The sequence below is a fragment of the Schistocerca gregaria genome, chromosome 2, assembly GCF_023897955.1.
Source record: "Schistocerca gregaria isolate iqSchGreg1 chromosome 2, iqSchGreg1.2, whole genome shotgun sequence".
Lineage (NCBI taxonomy): Eukaryota > Metazoa > Arthropoda > Insecta > Orthoptera > Acrididae > Schistocerca > Schistocerca gregaria.
The window spans coordinates 40,185,933-40,204,854 of NC_064921.1; the positions used below are offsets into that span (position 1 = coordinate 40,185,933).

Sequence of the window (18,922 nt, forward strand, 5' to 3'; positions counted from 1 at the left end):
CTAACTAAATTTTGTAAAAACGTCTCTCCGGAATAGCCTAACATCTATTATGGTGAACGCCATTGTGACAATAAGAGCTAGTTTGAATCGTGTTCGCAAGTGCTGTCACGATTACAATCTGCCGGAGAACTTCCTACGAGAAATCCGACAGAATCATAGCATACACCACAGACATTTCTTCTGCCGGTCCCAGTACTTCGGCAGTGTGGTGGGTGGACACGCAAGACATCCTATTGCAGAATAAGGAGGAAAATAAAATGTTGCGGCAGGATGAGGAGGAGAATGAAATACTGTGGCTGGAACTACCTTAATGTGGTGAGTAGAATATAAACTTAGTACGTTTTCTCTTAGAAGTAGAAGTAATAGTAATAATTATAATAGTAATAATAATAATAGGCAATACCGATGACAAAAAATTTCTTTGTAAGTTAAAAGTGCACTGAATTTTATTTTTAGGAAGATAGATAACAACTATAAGCATTTAATTTGAATTACATTGTAGATTAATAGAAATGTTTCTTCTGTGTTGGCAGCGCTGCATGTTGCCTTATGCTTGTGCGTTGCCCGGGGCAACGAGAAACAAACAAATAAATAAACACACACACAAGCTCTAAGTTCCTGTGTTTTGGGCAGTTGACTTGACAGTGGTGATTTGTATTTGAAGCTGCCACCATGTCTTACAGAGACCTAAGGAGTAAGTTCGCAGAGACGACTGTTTCTGGTATTGAGCACACAAAAAGGCAGATCTGAACTCTGACGTATATTGTCATGTGGCTGAGTAGGTGCATAATAAATGTAGGTGTATTTCTTACCGATGATAGCAACTGCGCAAGAACCTTCAACGCTTCACAAAATTGAAGACGATCAGGACATAAATTAAAATCAATAGTATTATTCATTTGCGTAAATTGATGTTGATACTTGCTACATTTAATGGTGGTGTACAGTGTTCCAGTTGTTTGTAGATTGTTAAACAAAATGTTGGAATCAGGTAAACCGCAATACAGAAACACTCAGGCAATTTTCTAAGAGTTAAAAAGAATTAGTTTTCAAAGCTAAACCGTTACCAAACATCGTACGCACAAAGTAGTACAGGCCATAAAAATTTATATCCAGTTCTCGAGGTAAACAACAACAGGTAAAAACATCGTAAGGAAATTTTCGTAAAAACCAAGTATCAACTAACAAATATGCAGTAAGGTACAGCACCAAATAGAAAACAGTCGCAATCCTCCGATCATTATGGCGCTTGTAAGTAATGATTTGTAGAGTATACTGTATGTTTTATTGTGTCATTTGCCTTCCATTAGCAAGTTGTGCACCTCAGTGACGGACTTCTCTACGAAAGACGCGCTTCCTGCTATGGTACACGGGTAATTCCATGTCAATTCAACGCAGAAAAGTGACATTTTCAACCTAACTAGCTCAGATTTCTTTCAGACTTGATGCATCTGATGATGTAAATGTTGTTGTTGTGGTCTCCAGTCCTGGGAGTGGTTTGTTGCAGCTCTCGATGCTAAAAGGTGAAAATTTAAGGAGATGGGACCTGGATAAACTGACTAAACCAGAGGTTGTACAGAGTTTCAGGGAGAGCATATGGGAACGATTGACAGGAATGGGGGAAAGAAATACAGTAGAAGAAGAATGGGTAGCTTTGAGAGATGAAGTAGTGAAGGCAGCAGAGAACCTAGTAGGTAAAAAGACGAGGGCTAGTATAAATCCTTAGGTAACAGAAGAAATACTGAATTTAATTGATGAAAGGAGAAAATATAAAAATGCAATAAATGAAGCAGGCAAAAAGGAATACAAACGTCTCAAAAACGAGAACGACAGGATGTGTAAAACGGTTAACAGGGATGGCTAGAGGACAAATGTAAGGATGTAGAGGGCTATCTCACTAGGGGCAAGATAGATACTGCCTACAGGAAAATTAAAGAGATCTTTGGAGAAAAGAGAACCACTTGTATGAATATCAAGAGCTCAGATGGAAACCCAGTTCTAAGCAAAGAAGGGAAAGCAGAAAGGTGGAAGGAGTATACAGAGGGTCTATATAAGGGTGATGTACTTCAGGACAATATCATAGAAATGGAAGAGGATCTAGATGAAGATGTATTGGGAGATATAATGCTGTGTGAAGAGTTTGACAGAGCACTGAAAGACCTGAGTCGAAACAAAGCCCTGGGAGTAGACAACATTCCATTAGAACTACTGACGGCCTTGGGAGAGCCAGTCCTGATAAAACTCTACCATCTGGTGAGCAAGATGTATCAGACACGTGAAATACCCTTAGACTTCAAGAAGAATATAATAATTCCAATCCCAAAGAAAGCAGGTGTTGACAGATGTGAAAATTACTGAACTATCAGTTTAATAAGCCACAGCTGCAAAATACTAACACGAATTCTTTGCAGACGAATGGAAAAACTAGTAGAAGCCGACCTCGGGGAAGATCAGTTTGGATTCCATAGAAATGTTGGAACACGTGAGGCAATACTGACCCTACGACTTATCTTAGAAGCTTGATTAAGGAAAGGCAAACCTATGTTTCTAGCATTTGTTGACATAGAGAAAGCTTTTGACAATGTTGAGTGGAATACTCTCTTTCAAATTCTATAGGTGGCAGGGGGATAAAGGCTATTTACAATTTGTACAGAAACCAGATGGCAGTTATAAGAGTCGAGGGACATGAAAGGGAAGCAGTGGTTGGGAAGGGAGTGAGACAGGGTTGGAGCCTATCCCCAATGTTATTCAATCTGTATATTGAGCAAGCAGTAAAGGAAACAAAAGAAAAATTTGGTGTAGGTATTAAAACCCATGGAGAAGAAATAAAAACTTTGAGGTTCACCGATGACATTGTAATTCTGCCAGAGACAGCAAAGAACTTGGAAGAGCAGTTGAACGGAGTGGACAATGTCATGAAGTAGAGAGGATATAAAATGTAGACTGGCAATGGGAAGGAAAGCATTTCTGAAGAAGAGAAATTTGTTAACATCGAGTACAGATTTAAGTGTCGGGAAGTCGTTTCTGAAAGTATTTGTATGGAGTGTAGCCATGTATGGACAATTACTATTTTGGACAAGAAGAGAATAGAAGCTTTCGAAGTGTGGTGCTACAGAAGAATGCTGAAGATTAGATGGGTAGATCAAATAACTAATGAGGAGGTATTGAATAGGATTGGGGAGAAGAGAAGTTTGTGGCACAACTTGACTAGAAGAAGGGGTTGGTTGGTAGGACATGTTCTGAGGCATGAAGGGATCACCAATTTAGTATTGTAATGCAGCGTGGAGGGTGAAAATCGTAGAGGGAGACCAAGAGATGAATACGCTAAACAGATTCAGAAGGATGTAGGTTGCAGCAGGTACTGGGAGACGAAGAAGCTTGCACAGGATAGAGTAGCATGGAGAACTGCATCAAACCAGTCTCAGGACTGAAGACCACAACAACAACAACAATGGTATTATGAACCATTTACAGTGTAGCTTGGATAAAAAGGTAAAATGCACTGTCATAAGTCCCCAAATGTATTGTTAATTTTCTTCAGATGTAATGAGGGAGACTTATTTCCAGTTGGTATTGCTGGACCCAGTATTGTGATGAAGCAAGTGTCAGGTTTGGCAGGAAACACCAATGATGGACATGGTCCACGTTGGCAGGAAACACAAATAATAGGGATGGTCCATGTGGATGCAAGTAGCTAGCCTGTAGGGCCTACTCCATTTGTTTATTCATAAGTTTGCAACATATATGCAACCTGCCAATGACTGTCATACATACGGACAACATATATGTCTGTTAACAGCATTCCATTCACCGTAGCAATCACTGGCTCTTCTCTGTTCCCTAAAGAACTTGGAGATTGTCTTTAGTGATTTTAAAGAACTGTGCCTGTTGTTGGGTGATAAATGAGTGTGTTAGGAGCTGTTGTAAACTTGATGCAAACACCTCAGTGAAATTGTCTTGATTTATAACAGTCTCTAGAATTACCCTGCCTGTTCTTAACCACCACTTATAAGTAATTTCATCAAAGCAAAACAAACAGATAGTCAATCTTTTTACACTTGGACAGTAGGGATATGCTCCTAAGAAACACGCTGGAAGTGCAGGATTGCATGTAACAAATGCTACACAGTGTTTGTAAGATTGTAATGTATGTTCTTCATACTTTGTTAGTTCTTTCAAATTACACCATTTAACCATTAATTTAAAATTCTGGTGTGTAACACACTGACAAACAGAATGGTTCCCACTGGCTTTGGCAAGAACACAGTGCTTTGGTCACAACTCACAAAACATTTAGAATCCAATTTTCCATTGTTTAATATTTAGAATCCAATATTTGCATCTGAGTTTTATGTGTATATAATTCTGTAAGATTGTTCAACCCTAGCTGCTTCTGCGTATGTACTCTAATTCCACATAGTGTTTTCTCCACGGCAATTTACAGCTTATATTGTTGTTGTTGTTGTTGTGGTCTTCAGTCCTGAGACTGGTTTGATGCAGCTCTCCATGCTACTCTATCCTATGCAAGCTTCTTCATCTCCCAGTACCTACTGCAACCTACATCCTTCTGACTCTGCTTGGTGTATTCATCTCTTGGTCTCCCTCTACTATTTTTACCCTCCACACTGCCCTCCAATACTAAATTGGTGATCCCTTGATGCCTCAGAACATGTCCTACCAACCGATCCCTTCTTCTAGTCGTGCCACAAACTTCTCTTCTCCCCAATCCTATTCAATACCTCCTCATTAGTTACGTGATCTATCCACCTTATCTTCAGCATTTTTCTGTAGCACCACATTTCGAAAGCTTCTATTCTCTTCTTGTCCAAACGAGTTATCGTCCATGTTTCACTTCCATGCATAGCTACACTCCATACAAATACTTTCAGAAACGACTTCCTCATACATAAATCTATATTCGATGTTAACAAATTTCTCTTCTTCAGAAACGCTTTCCTTCCCATTGCCAGTCTACATTTTATATCCTCTCTGATTCGACCATCATCAGTTATTTTGCTCCCTAAATAGCAAAATTCCTTTACTACTTTAAGTGTCTCATTTCCTAATCTAATTCCCTCAGCATCACCCGACTTAATTCGACTACATTCCATTATCCTCATTTTGCTTCTGTTGATGTTCATCTTATACCCTACTTTCTTGACATTGTCCACTCCGTTCAACTGCCCCTCCAAGTTCTTTGCTGTCTCTGGCAGAATTACAATGTCATCGGCGAACCTCAAAGTTTTTATTTCTTCTCCATGGATTTTAATACCTACTCCGAATTTTTCTGGTTTCTGTACAAATTGTAAATAGCCTTTCGCTCTCTGTATTTTACCCCTGCCACCTTCAGAATTTGAAAGAGAGTATTCCACTCAACACCTGCTTTCTTTGGGATTGGAATTATTATATTCTTCTTGAAGTCTAAGGGTATTTCACCTGTTTCATACATCTTGCTCACCAGATGGTAGGGTTTTGTCAGGATTGGCTCTCCCAAGACCGTCAGTAGTTCCAATGGAATGTTGTCTACTCCGGGGGCCTTGTTTCGACTCAGGTCTTTCAGTGCTCTGTCAAACTCTTCACGCAGTATTGTATCTCCCATTTCATCTTCATCTACATCCTCTTCCATTTCCATAATATTTTCCTCAAGTACATCACCCTTGTGTAGACCCTCTATATACTCCTTCCACCTTTCTGCTTTCCCTTCTTTGCTTAGAACTGGTTTTCCATCTGAGCTCTTGATGTTCATACAGGTGGTTCTCTTATCTCCAAAGGTCTCTTTAATTTTCCTGTAGGTAGTATCTATCTTACCCCTAGTGAGATAAGCCTCTACATCCTTACATTTGTTCTCCAGCCATCCCTGCTTAGCCATTTTGCACTTCCTATCAATCTTATTTTTGACACGTTTGTATTCCTTTTTGCCTGCTTCATTTATTGCATTTTTATATTTTCTTCTGTCATCAATTAAATTCAATATTTCTTCTGTTACCCAAGGATTTCTTCTAGCCCTCGTCTTTTTACCTACTTGATCCTCTGCTGCCTTCACTACTTCATCCCTCAAAGCTACCCATTCTTCTTCTACTGTATTTCTTTCCCCCATTCCTGTCAATTGTTCCCTTATGCTGTCCCTGAAACTTTGTACAACCTCTGGTTCTTTCAGTTTATCCAGGTCCCATCTCCTTAAATTCCCACCTTTTTGCAGTTTCTTCAGTTTTAATCTACAGGTCATAACCAATAGATTGTGGTCAGAGTCCACATCTGCCCCTGGAAATGTCTTACAATTTAAAACCTTGTTCCTAAATCTCTGTCTTACCATTATATAATCTATCTGATACATTTTAGTATCTCCAGGGTTCTTCCATGTATACAACCTTCTTTCATGATTCTTAAACCAAGTGTTAGCTATGATTAAGTTGTGCTCTGTACAAAATTCTACCAAGCGGCTTACATTATGATCACAGTAAAAAAAATCAGGTACACGCTCTGTTTTACGTGGCTTTTGATACGGTGTGGCTAACATACTGTGTATTGTTACTAACTATTTTGCTCTTCGAACCATGTAATCTGAAGTGAAAAATACTTTCATGGCTTTCCTTATACTCCATTTTTTTAAAGTACTGTGAAAATTTGTATTTTGTCACACATACATGAATTGTGAAACTTATCTTTCAGCTGGGATTTGATTTCTCGTTCTCCTTTTCGTTCACACTCATCTTTTTCCAGTTGTGCCTCATAAGTGCGCCCTAACACATTTTTCAGTTTTTGCTTCCGGTGCTTTCTATCACTTTGAAGCCTCATTTTCTTCACTTAGATACTGAAGGCTAGTATTTAAACAATAAAGTGCCAGATCTGATGCTATTTGATCTTCACTTAAATTTTCTCTAGAAACAACTGAGGCAACACCTGCAGGGATTGATGGGCTTTGTGATATTTGCTTTCTACATTTGCCGCAAATTTTTTCACCTAGCAATACATTACAACACTTCTTTACCATCCACTCTTGAACATTCATCAAATTCTTCTGTGTTCATGTGTGACCTTTTTTAAATGAATTGCAACTAGACCGTTTTGACTTGAAACCTGGTCATAATAATCTACAACTAAATACCACAGAAATTCTACACTGCAATTTGAAACTAAGCTAATGATGATTGGTTGAAATAAAAGTCTCCCTGAGTAACTGTTCACAACAATTGGTCAGAATAATAGTGACTGCTAACTGCCTTTGATGTGCCATCTTGATATTTACCATGTCTGTAGTGACATATTGGAAAAAAAATTGAAGGTGGGGTGCTATCAGCTACACAAGGTCAAAGGTTAAGGTCAGTGACCTTACACGTTAAAATTTTCGGGAAACGTGTAGTGTTGCATGTCAGTAAGCTCTACTCACTAGCTTTTTGATGACACAAGTTTCATTGCTTTATACGGGTTAGAACCAGAATTATAGTCATTTATGCTGAGATAGATGCTTACAAATTTGACACTTCACATTTCTATAACTTTCTTCACAATTGCCATATATCTGTACAAACTGATAGTTTTCCATCTCGTATCTGGCTCATTGGTCATACCAAATTTGAAAGAAATCTGTGTGGGTCAGGTTGAGAGCTGCATTGAACTGACACAGGAATTACCCATAGCACAGTAAACCATACTAAAAGGGAAACAGCCAGGAGAGTGTTTTGCCTTTAGTGTGGTTTATTGTGCTGAAATGTCAGGAAGCGCAACTTTTCTATGTAAAACCTTTAGCTACCTGCTGCTCTTTTCCTGTCTTTCAGAATACTGCAGAGAACTAATTACACCCATGCACTTGACTTTTCATCATGCCTACCTTCATTTCATTTTCATTATTATCGTAATTATGTCTCCCTCTGCAGTCTGGTCTCCTAATAATTAACAAAGTGCATCTCCCCATAACAAACTGATCAGCACTAAGTTTTTGAGTGGCTTTCACATTAATATCAGTGTCTCATTGCAGTGAGCAAAAACAGGCGTCACCCACTATTGCAAAATTTGTTTCAAACACATTGGAAGCTTTGTTTTGAAAAGTGAACTAAACATACTTAGTTTAGTTTATTTTTACTAATTTCTCCATCTTCATTAATATGTTGTTTCACAACAGCACAATATCCATCAGACCCTCAGTGTGCAGGTTACGAAATCTTGCTATGCAATAAATTGCAAGTTAGTTTCTGTACCTTTGTAACAAACTCAAGATTAAAAGAGAGCAACAGATTTAAAATATAACTGTTTCCTCGTGGCAACACAGCATGTGTTTCTAGCTGAAAATGTCACATGTATATTTTGTTTATACAGAATAAACAAAATTGCTTACATGTTTATCATTAACATAGAAAACAATGTTTTTAGTAGTAATGATGATAAGCACTAATAACCACATCAAATAACACCCAATCTTGCAGACATAAAGACAGTAAACAAATATGTGTCTATTATATGCCTACTATAGAAAAAATTGTAATACATTTGTATAAAGTGAGAAGCCACTTTTTTAAATCACAGTTGTATTAATACACAGAATTAGAAACACAGTTTTTCATGTTGTTTGTACATTCTATTCTTATGTTTTTTCAGCACTACACTTTATCTTCCTTTCTTTGTTTCTAAGGAATTGGGTTTCCTCATGAAGAAGTTTTCCCCTTCTACACCCTTCCTCATTTTATATTTACTTTTGTGCTATGAATCTGCCTGCAAGGATTGCTTCACATTGTACCAACATCCAGAGGTGCGACGTTCCTTTACTTTTCTTTTGAAATTGTTCTGTTCCTTTATGCTAAGTGCCAGTGTGTTTTAAAATAAGCTTCCTGCATTTCTAGGGTCTGTGTATATCATTTTCAGCCTTTTGCTGCAGATATGGTAGGGTAATTTCATCTCAGATCATACAGGCCAAGAGTTGGTGTGTGCCACATCACTATTTCAAAATTTGCTGAAAAAATATATGTTGGAGTTCCACATCATACATCACCAAAACTACAATTTTTTGAGTTTGTGGCAATTTGTTAAAATGTTACAGACCTCTCTAAATGAGAGTATTTTTGAAAATGTTGTAACGAAAGGGAAAATTGAAAAATTGTAATAAAGAAAGTAAAAGTGATAGAGATCTGAATTTATTTTCAATAAATATTTTGTTCCCAATACTATGAGATATGTTTAATACATACTTGTGAGCTTCTTTGAAAATTTGTAACTTTTTGTGAATTTCGAAAAATAATTTATGAATAGTCACAGGATGTTAACTGTCATGAGAAACGGTAAATTGGAAGGACTGCTAACTGTCAGCTATGACCTCAATACATGAAATTCTTAAACTGTCAAAATATTTGTGCTTAAAGATGAAAGAATCTGAAATTTTTTGGTTATTTAGAAATTATTTTCTCCAAAACTCCCATCTAAATGTTCTAAAAATTTCATCGTACATTAGTCGGTCACTGTATGTATGTAAAGTACAGCTAGTGTGGACAATACTCATCTGTACAAAATGTGTGAAACTTTTAGGTAGACCTGGCTCTACTGTCAAGGCCAAAAAATCATGGACTTAAATATTTAAATTGATTGTTGATTTTAAGTAAATGTTTTGCAAAACTGTTATTTCTGAATCAAAATAACTACTTTTCAACATGATAAGTGAGTGAGAAAACAATCCATAATTTTGTTTGAACACATTTTATAACAAAAATGAGGTATAGAATATTTATTCCTAGGTATAGAATATTTATTCCCATTTTTATTTTTATGGTATTGTTCACAAACTATAAGGGGCATTTAAAAAGAAATGAGCCGGAGGCATAATTACAGAAACCAGTACTTGCATGTTAGAAGTGTTGACCCTGGTTCCTGAGATACTTATTCCACTGTGTCACAAGGTGGTGAATGGCTGTCTCATAATATTCCCGGGGCTCCGATGTTAACCAGTTCGGCACGTAGAGCTGGACATCCTTGTCCGAGGTGAATCATTTGCCCCTCAGAGCCTTTTTAAGGGGCCAAAAATGGCGTAATCACAGGGAGAGAGGTCCAGACTGTATGAAGGGTGGCCGAGAACCTCCCATTTGAATTTCTGCAGGAGGGTTGTGACTGTGTTGGCCATATAAGGCTTTGCATTTCGTAGAGTGGAATGACCCCATGGGTGAGATTGCCTGGTCATTTTGATTTGATCACTTGGTGAAGGCTGGTCAAGGTTTACTTGTGATATCTCAACTCGTTGAACTCTGTTTTCCAAGTATGATTTGAACCACTACAAGGGAATTTTTTGAAACTTGTGATATCTCAACCCATTGAACTGTGTTTTCCAAGTATGATTTCAACCACTACAGAGCAGTCTGAGTTGTAGTGGGAGGTGGTAAGTCTCCACGTGACCCGTGTTTATGTTTAGTGATTTTGCTGTTTCCTCTTCATTTATTGCTCTCACTTCAAATGAAAACAAAACGGATTTCTGTGGCTGGGAGCTATCAAGTGAATTAAAACACATTCACATAATTACGGAAGACTAAAATATGTAATTAGTTTCAGATTTTATTTTGTTTCCACCTTTCTGACAGTCAGGCCTTAATCGCCTTGCAGAACAATGAAGGTTTTTTTTTGTCGGTTTGTTAAAGAAATTTGACTTTTACTTATCTTTTCTGCTGAGGCAGTCAATTTATTTGAAACTAAGTGTTTAATTTCACACTATTGGCTAGTTTCAACTGTTCTCTGCATTTCAGGTTCACATTTTCATCTTATAGCACGTATGGCATTAAAACCAAACATGAGATAATACAGTACAGGTACCCCAAGAAAATTTACATCTGAATCTGGACATACAAATGTGCACTTTAAGCCAAATGATGCAATTTAGTATAGTTCACAAAATTCCCATGCTCTTGGAGTGTCCTCTAATGTCTTGTTTCTTTTATGACATAATGTAAGATCTTTTAATGTTTTACATGTACGTTACTTTCAAAGTAAATTTCCTTTTATGCAAGATGAACTCTGTGCACCCGAATGTCTGATGAATTTCTTAAATCACAGGGCATTTGATTCTCATTCAAAAATCAAATATTTGAGGGCGGCCATTTAGAATATTTTCGAGCCCAGAAGATCAGACATTTATGTCGTCGTCAAAAATTTACTGGCGCATTTTTGTGATGTATCTTTAAAGTGTAACACATGCAAAAATGATCATTATGTGTTAAAGCCTGGCTTCTCTTGCAGCTTGTTAATCTTAGTGACCAATATTATACGTAAAAGCTTTTCTTTTCTTGTAGCAACACTATGTAAATATGTATATTATATTAAACCATAACCTTTTCCTATTTGTGTGTCTCGCTACTTTACAGTGATGTTGCTATTGGCTGACTGCATCATGTGTCCTATGATCTGAATATCCACTGTCATCGGAGATCGCTTGACATGAGCTACAACTGGCTTACAAAAGCACATCACAGTCTCGATTTCAATCCTTCGGAAAGTAACATTGTGGTGTTTGGTGGAATTCGAATTTATATTTTAGTAATACGAAAATATGCAGTGTACATGTTGCTGCACATCATACGTCTTTCTAAAATGTGTTTTTTCGCCCGAGTTTCGTTTTCTAAAGTGCCGGGAAATTATGCGCCGGTGTATAAAACCACAACCATTTAAAGGATTTATAAGTTTTACAGTTTCAAGGAAAAGTATACTGCTACTTAACATGGAAAAAATGTATTTTCATCCAGGAGAAAGTGTATTTTTAACTGGGAAATCTGGGACTTTTTTTTTTTTTTTTTTGCTGTCCACGTATACACCCTGAAATACTGAAGCATGTGTAAAACATCATGTGAAATTGTGCTAAATGCATTCTTTGAAAATTATTTTGAGCAGTTTGTTCATGAGTCCACGCGAATAGTAAATGGTTGTGAAAACACACTTGACCTTTTAACAACAAATAATCCCGAGTTAATAATGAGAACACAGGGTTGTCACAGCGAGATTGAATATTGTAACCCCCCAAATCTTCCAGAAATAAATGAAAAATATACCTATTCAAAAAATCAGATAAAAATTCACTTGATGCCTCCCTGAGAGACTATCTCCAATCCTTCCAAATTAATAATATAAGTGTAAACAAGATGTGGCTTGAATTGAAAGAAATAGTTTCGGCAGCAACTGAGAGATTTATACCAAATAAATTAACAAACGACGGAGTTGATGCTCCTTGGTACACAAAACAAGTCAGAACACTGTTGCAGAAAAAACGAAACAAACATGCCAAATTTAAACAGACGCAAAATCCCCAAGATTGGTGATCTTTCACAGAAGCTCAAAACTTAGCACAGACTTCAATGCGAGATGTTTATAACAGTTTCCATAACGAAACTTAGTCTCAAAACCTGGCAGAAAATCCAAGAGATTCTGGTCATATGTAAAGTATGTTAGCGGCAAGAAACAAACAATTCCTTCTCTGTGCAATAGCAATGGAGATACTATTGAAGAGAGAGCTGCCAAAGCAGTTACTAAACACAGCCTTCCGAAATGCCTTCACAAAAGAAGATGAAGTAAATATTCCAGGATTCAAATCGAGAACAGCTGCAAAAATGAGTAACATAGAAGTAAATATCCTCGGAGTAATGAAGCAACTGTTGTTGTTGTTGTGGTCTTCAGTCCTGAGATTGGTTTGATGCAGCTCTCCGTGCTACTCTATCCTGTGCAAGCTTCTTCATCTCCCAGTACTTACTGCAACCTACATCCTTCTGAATCTGCTTAGTGTATTCATCTCTTGGTCTCCCTCTACGATTTTTACCCTCCACACTGCCCTCCAATGCTAAATTTGTGATCCCCTGATGCCTCAGAACATGCCTTACCAACCAGTCCCTTCTTCTTTTCAAGTTGTGCCACAAACCCCTCTTTCCCCAATTCTATTCAATACCTCCTCATTACTTGTGTGATCTACCCATCTAATCTTCAGCATTCTTCTGTAGCACCACATTTCGAAAGCTTCTATTCTTTTCTTGTCCAAACTATTTATCATCCATGTTTCACTTCCATACATGGCTACACTCCATACAAATACTTTCAGAAACAACTTCCTGACACTTAAATCTATACTCTATGTTAACAAATTTCTCTTCCTCAGAAACACTTTCCTTGCCATTGCTAGTCTACATTTTATATCCTCTCTACTTTGACCATCATCAGTTATTTTGCTCCCCAAATACCAAAACCCCTTTACTACTTTGAGTGTCTCATTTCCTAATCTAATTCCCTCAGCATCACCCGACTTAATTCGACTACATTCCATTATCCTCGTTATGCTTCTGTTGATGTTCATCTTATATCCTACTTTCATGACATTGTCCACTCCGTTCAACTGCTCTTCCAAGTTCTTTGCTGTCTCTGGCAGAATTACAATGTCATCGGCAAACCTCAAAGTTTTTATTTCTTCTCCATGGGTTTTAATACCTACACCAAATTTTTCTTTTGTTTCTTGCTCAATATACAGATTGAACAACATTGGAGAGAGGTTACAACCGTGCCTCACTCCCATCCCAACCACTGCTTCCCTTTCATGTCCCTCGACTCTTATAACTGCCATCTGGTTGCTGTACAAATTGTAAATAGCTTTTCGCTCCCTGCATTTTACCCCTGCCACCTTCAGAAATTGAAAGAGAGTATTCCAGCCAACATTGTCAAAATCTTTCTCTAAGTCTACAAATGCTAGAAACGTAAGTTTGCCTTTTCTTAATCTAGCTTCTAAGGTAAGTCGTAGAGTCAGTAATGCCTCCCGTGTTCCCATATTTCTACGGAATCCAAACTGATCTTCCCTGAGGTCGGCTTCTACTAGTTTTTCCATTCGTCTGTAAAGAATTCGAGATAGTAATTTGCAGCTGTGACTTATTAAACTGATAGTTTGGTAATTTTCACATCTGTCAATGCCTGCTTTCTTTGGGATTGGAATTATTATATTCTTCTTGAAGTCTGAGAGTATTTCGCCTCTCTCGTACATCTTGCTCACCAGATGGTAGAGTTTTGTCAGGACTGGCTCTCCCAAGGCCGTCAGTAGTTCTAATGGAATGTTGTCTACTCCCGATGCCTTGTTTCGACTCAGGTCTTTCAGAGCTCTGTCAAACTCTTCACACAGTATTATATCTCCCAATACATCTTCATCTAGATCCTCTTCCATTTCTATAATATTGTCCTGAAGTACATCACCCTTATATAGGCCCTCTATATACTCCTTCCACCTTTCTGCTTTCCCTTCTTTGCTTAGAACTGGGTTGCCATCTGAGCTCTTGATATTCATACACGTGGTTCTCTTCTCTCCAAAGGTCTCTTTAATTTTCCTGTAGGCAGTATCTATCTTATCCCTAGTGAGATAAGCCCCTACATCCTTACATTTGTCCTCTAGCCATCCCTGCTTATCCATTTTGCACTTCCTGTTGATCTCAGTTTTGAGATGTTTGTATTCCTTTCTGCCTGTTTCATTTATTGCATTTTTATATTTTCTTCTGTCATCAATTAAATTCAATATTTCTTCTGTTACCCAAGGATTTCTACTAGCCCTCGTCTTTTTACCTACTAGGTCCTCTGCTGCCTTCACTACTTCATCCCTCAGAGCTACCCATTCTTCTACTACTGTATTTCTTTCTCCCATTCCTGTCAATTGCTCCCTTATGCTCTCCCTGAAACTCTTTACAACCTCTGGTTCTTTCAGTTTATCCAGGTCCCATCTCCTTAAATTCCCATCTTTTTGCAGTTTCTTCAGTTTTAATCTACAGTTCATAACCAATAGATTTTGGTCAGAGTCCACATCTGCCCCTGGAAATGTCTTAAAATTTAAAACCTGATTCCTAAATCTGTGTCTTACCATTATATAATCTATCTGATACCTACAGTATCTCCAGGATTCTTGTATGTATACAACCTTAATCACTTAATAAAAGCGAGTCTTCTGGTCCAGACTGTATACCAATTAGGTTCCTTTCAGAGTATGCTGATGCATTAGCTCATTTCTTAACAATCATGTACAACCGTTCCCTTGACTAAAGATCCATACTCAAAGCCTGGAAAGTTGCACAGGTCACACCAATATTCAAGAGAGGTAGTCCGGATTTCCGGAAGGCTTTTGACACTGTACCACACAAGTTGCTTGTAGTGAAATTACGTTCTTATGGATTATCGTCTCAGTTATGTGACTGGATTTGTGATTTCCTGTCAGAGAGGTCACAATATGTAGTAATTGACAGAAAGTCACCGAGTAAAACAGAAGTGATTTCTGGTATTCCCCAAGGTAGTATTATAGGCCCTTTGCTGTTCCTTACTTATATAAACGATTTGGGAGACAATCTGAGCAGCCATCTTCGGTTGTTTGCAGATGATGCTGTCATTTATTGACTAATATAGTCCTCAGAAGATCAAAACAAATTGCAAAACGATTCAGAAAAGATATCTGAATGGTGTGAAAATTGGCAGTTGGCTCTAAATAATGAAAAGTGTGAGATCATCCACATGAGTGCTAAAAGGAATTCATTAAACTTCTGTTACATGGTAAATCAGTAAAATATAAAGGCTGTAAATTCAACTAAATACCTAGGAATTACAATTATGAACAATTTAAATTGGAAGGAACACACACAAAATGTTGTGGGGAAGGCTAACCAAAGACTGCATTTTATTGGCAGGACACTTGGAAAAAGTAACAGATCTACTAAGGAGACTGCTTACACTATGCTTGTCTGTCCTCTTTTAGAATACTGCTGCATGATGTGGGATTCTTACCAGATAGGACATCGAAAAAGTTCAAAGAAGGGCAGCACATTGTGTATTATCGCGAAACATGGGAGAGAGTGTCACTGAAATGATACAGAATTTGGGCCGGACATCATTAAAAGAAGGGCAGTTTTCATTGTGACAGAATCTTCTCACGAAATTCTAATCAGTAGCTTTCTCCTCTGAATGTGAAAATATTTTGTTGACACTGACCTACATAGGGAGAAATGATCACCATGATAAAATAAGGAAGTCAGAACTCGTACGGAAAGATGTAGGTTTTTGTTCTTTCTGCATGCTATACGAGATTGGAATAATAGAGAATTGTGTAGCTGGTTCGATGAACCCTCTGCCAGGCACTTAAATGTGATTTACAGAGTATCCATGTAGGTGAAATGATCACCATGATAAAATAAGGAAGTCAGAACTCGTACGGAAAGATGTAGGTTTTTGTTCTTTCTGCATGCTATACGAGATTGGAATAATAGAGAATTGTGTAGCTGGTTCGATGAACCCTCTGCCAGGCACTTAAATGTGATTTACAGAGTATCCATGTAGGTGTACCATTAGTATTTGCGAAAACACACGACTTGGGGCAAAGTGAACACAGTGTAGAAAAACATACTTGAGGTTCTGAATATTCACTTTCAAAATTTGAATACATTTCGTGTAATTGTCTAGAAGCAACAGTTTTCTTTTAAAATGCCTTTTTTTTTGTTTCCCACATCTTTTATAGCTGATAAATCACTCATCACTTTGGTAAAAGTTTACCAATTATTTCAGGTTTCAGATTCTTTCCTATTGATAGGCCGGTTCAGCTACGAAACAGTTTTTATCTAAAAACGTTCTGTGCTTGTCATGCTGAGCATTTCGCAATGTCAAAAGTATTTCAAATATTTTGCTGAAAGCTGGAATAGCAACCAACTATTCTTTGTAAGTGTAAGTTGTGCCTTATGTTATCAGCCAACTAGACCATATCTCATCAAAAAAATGGAGCTTGCAAATATTACAATTTGTAGTTCTTTGGATAATCACTGAACTAAATAAAACAGAAAATGATGTTGCCATACAGGTTAGACATCCTTCAGGGCCTTCGCCATCATTCCATTGACCCTAATGAGAGGATATTTGCCCTGTTCCCGTTTCTCATATGGTGGTTTTTGTTGAATAAATGTAAGAACGAATCAATTTTTGGATGAGTGTATGTGCTCTGTTAATATAAAAAAGAAAAAGATACTGCTGTAAATTATGTCTACTGTCAATAGTGTTGCATTGACTTGTGAATGTTAGTTTAATCACTGAAAATTGTGGTGTGGTCAAAAGTATTTTATCCAGGACCCTTGAAATTTCAATTGCTTATTTTAGATACTCAATGAAAAAATTAAAAACATTTAATTTTCTACAGAACTAAAACTAACAAAGGAACAGAAATGTCATTTATTTTATTTTCCCAAGTGATTGCCTATCCTTACGGATTATTTTGCCAAAAAATATTAGGTGGTATTCCTTTCCCTTTATTTCGTATTCAATGTAATAATGAAGCTTTTTTACACTATAAAATAAGTAAGTATACTCTTTTTACTTTCCTGATCGTTTTACTTAGTCCAGTGAGGTATCTTTTGGCATGTTGCAAAAGCGCCGATGCCACATGGCAACACACCACCATCAGATTGGTTACCAGCTCAGCCCCTGCGACTACATGATGTTCCAATCCCAGCATTTGCAGCATGTGAAAATCAGTAAGAGAGGTTGCTCATACCATGAACCTTTTGGTGCATTCACCAATGTCACATGCAGCCAATTGGGAGGAAGTGTACTTCCACCACGCATGGTCACCATGGCAGTCACGACGCAGCCAGCCGAGAGAAGTAGTCCCATGCTGCCGAGTGCACACCACCTTCGACACGAAGGAAACTTGGAACCTGCTTGTGGACCTGTCGGTATTGTCAGACTCACTTGGCAAGACTATAGAAACTGTGAACTCGTACAGACCATAATTTAAGCATTAGTCTATTCCAACGTGCTCTGCTCAGGAGAGCAAGGAGTTAAAAATTATAGTCAAAGTAGTAAAGAATGAAATCTTGCCTGTAAAAGATTTCCTTTTGTTGTCTCCTTAGCCGAGACCGGTATTACAAGAACTTGTGTTAAGTCATGAACTTATTTCCCTGTTAGGAAATAGTTACAAGTTTGGTTATTTGTTTTGCCGGTTACAGAAGACAATGTCTGTTGAATTCATTGTGTTCTTAAATATGGAGGAAAAACTACATGCTTATGTGTTTGTTGTAGAAGTGTTGAGAGGTCAGTACACTTCACTTTTCTGTACATTCCAGTTACTGTAGAGTGTATAAGCTTTCACAACGTCAAAAAACGTCCAAATTTGAAGCACTATAAAATAGAAGTAGAGAGAGATAAAAATTTTAAAATTGGGAATGTTTTCTCATCCCCATTAGGAAGAACAAATAAGGGGCAAGTTTCATCTAAATGTGATATGGTAGGTGTGATGGCCCAGATGACTTGACACGGAATTGCACCCACATGTTTATGCCAGTATAAATTATTCTCCAGGGACTATACACAAAATATTTCATCTCATGTTTGGCCATTACTGTCTACTTCTGAAGCTGGAAGGTCTTTCTTATTTGTCCAAACTCGGTAATATGAAATTTGATGAATCTTAATTAGATTAAGACTGCTTTTTAGGAACAGTTAATGTTCTGGTTGTTTGTTGTGAATGGTTTTTGCAGTTAACCACTAGGATATTAATGCTCTTGCCTATAAGGGGCATTTCTCTGGATCTTACATTGATACTTTCAGGACTCCTACAACTATCTGGATGAAGAATTGCCTAACCTAAAATCCCTTCAGTGCACACCTTATCCACTCAGGAGAACCCTATAGTTCTCAACACTACAAAATAAGTAAAGGAAATCACAATCAGTTTTCAGAACAATGTTGCAAATTGTAAGCTTCACTGTATCTCCTCGACCGAGACTGGTCATCTCAATCTTCTCTGCCAGTCGTTGAAGTGATCCATATATGACGTCAGACCGCAAACAGTAACTTGTTTGTTTCATTGTGTGCCACAATCTGCAGTTAGTTGCTCCATTTTCCCTCAATGGCTGCCAAAACAGCCTGTTCAGCTTGTCGAATGATGCCCCCAAGGATACACACCATGGTGCACTTT

At 37.6% G+C, this 18,922-nt stretch overlaps 1 protein-coding gene across 3 annotated transcripts in view; it reads left to right on the plus strand.

The window, feature by feature from the left end:
- Window positions 1–249: 249 nt before the first annotated feature.
- The window catches only part of LOC126336281 (clusterin-associated protein 1), a 141,534-nt gene continuing 122,861 nt past the window's right edge, over window positions 250–18,922 (plus strand). The window contains exons 1-2 of one of the 3 annotated variants that reach the window (XM_049999800.1): window positions 260–315; window positions 534–694. In XM_049999800.1, the coding sequence (XP_049855757.1) occupies window positions 673–694 (22 nt within the window). In that variant the 5' untranslated portion in view covers window positions 260–315; window positions 534–672. Of the gene's footprint in view, window positions 316–533; window positions 695–724; window positions 796–18,922 lie in introns of those variants that run through there. The other 2 variants (XM_049999802.1, XM_049999803.1) reach the window with 2 other exon arrangements.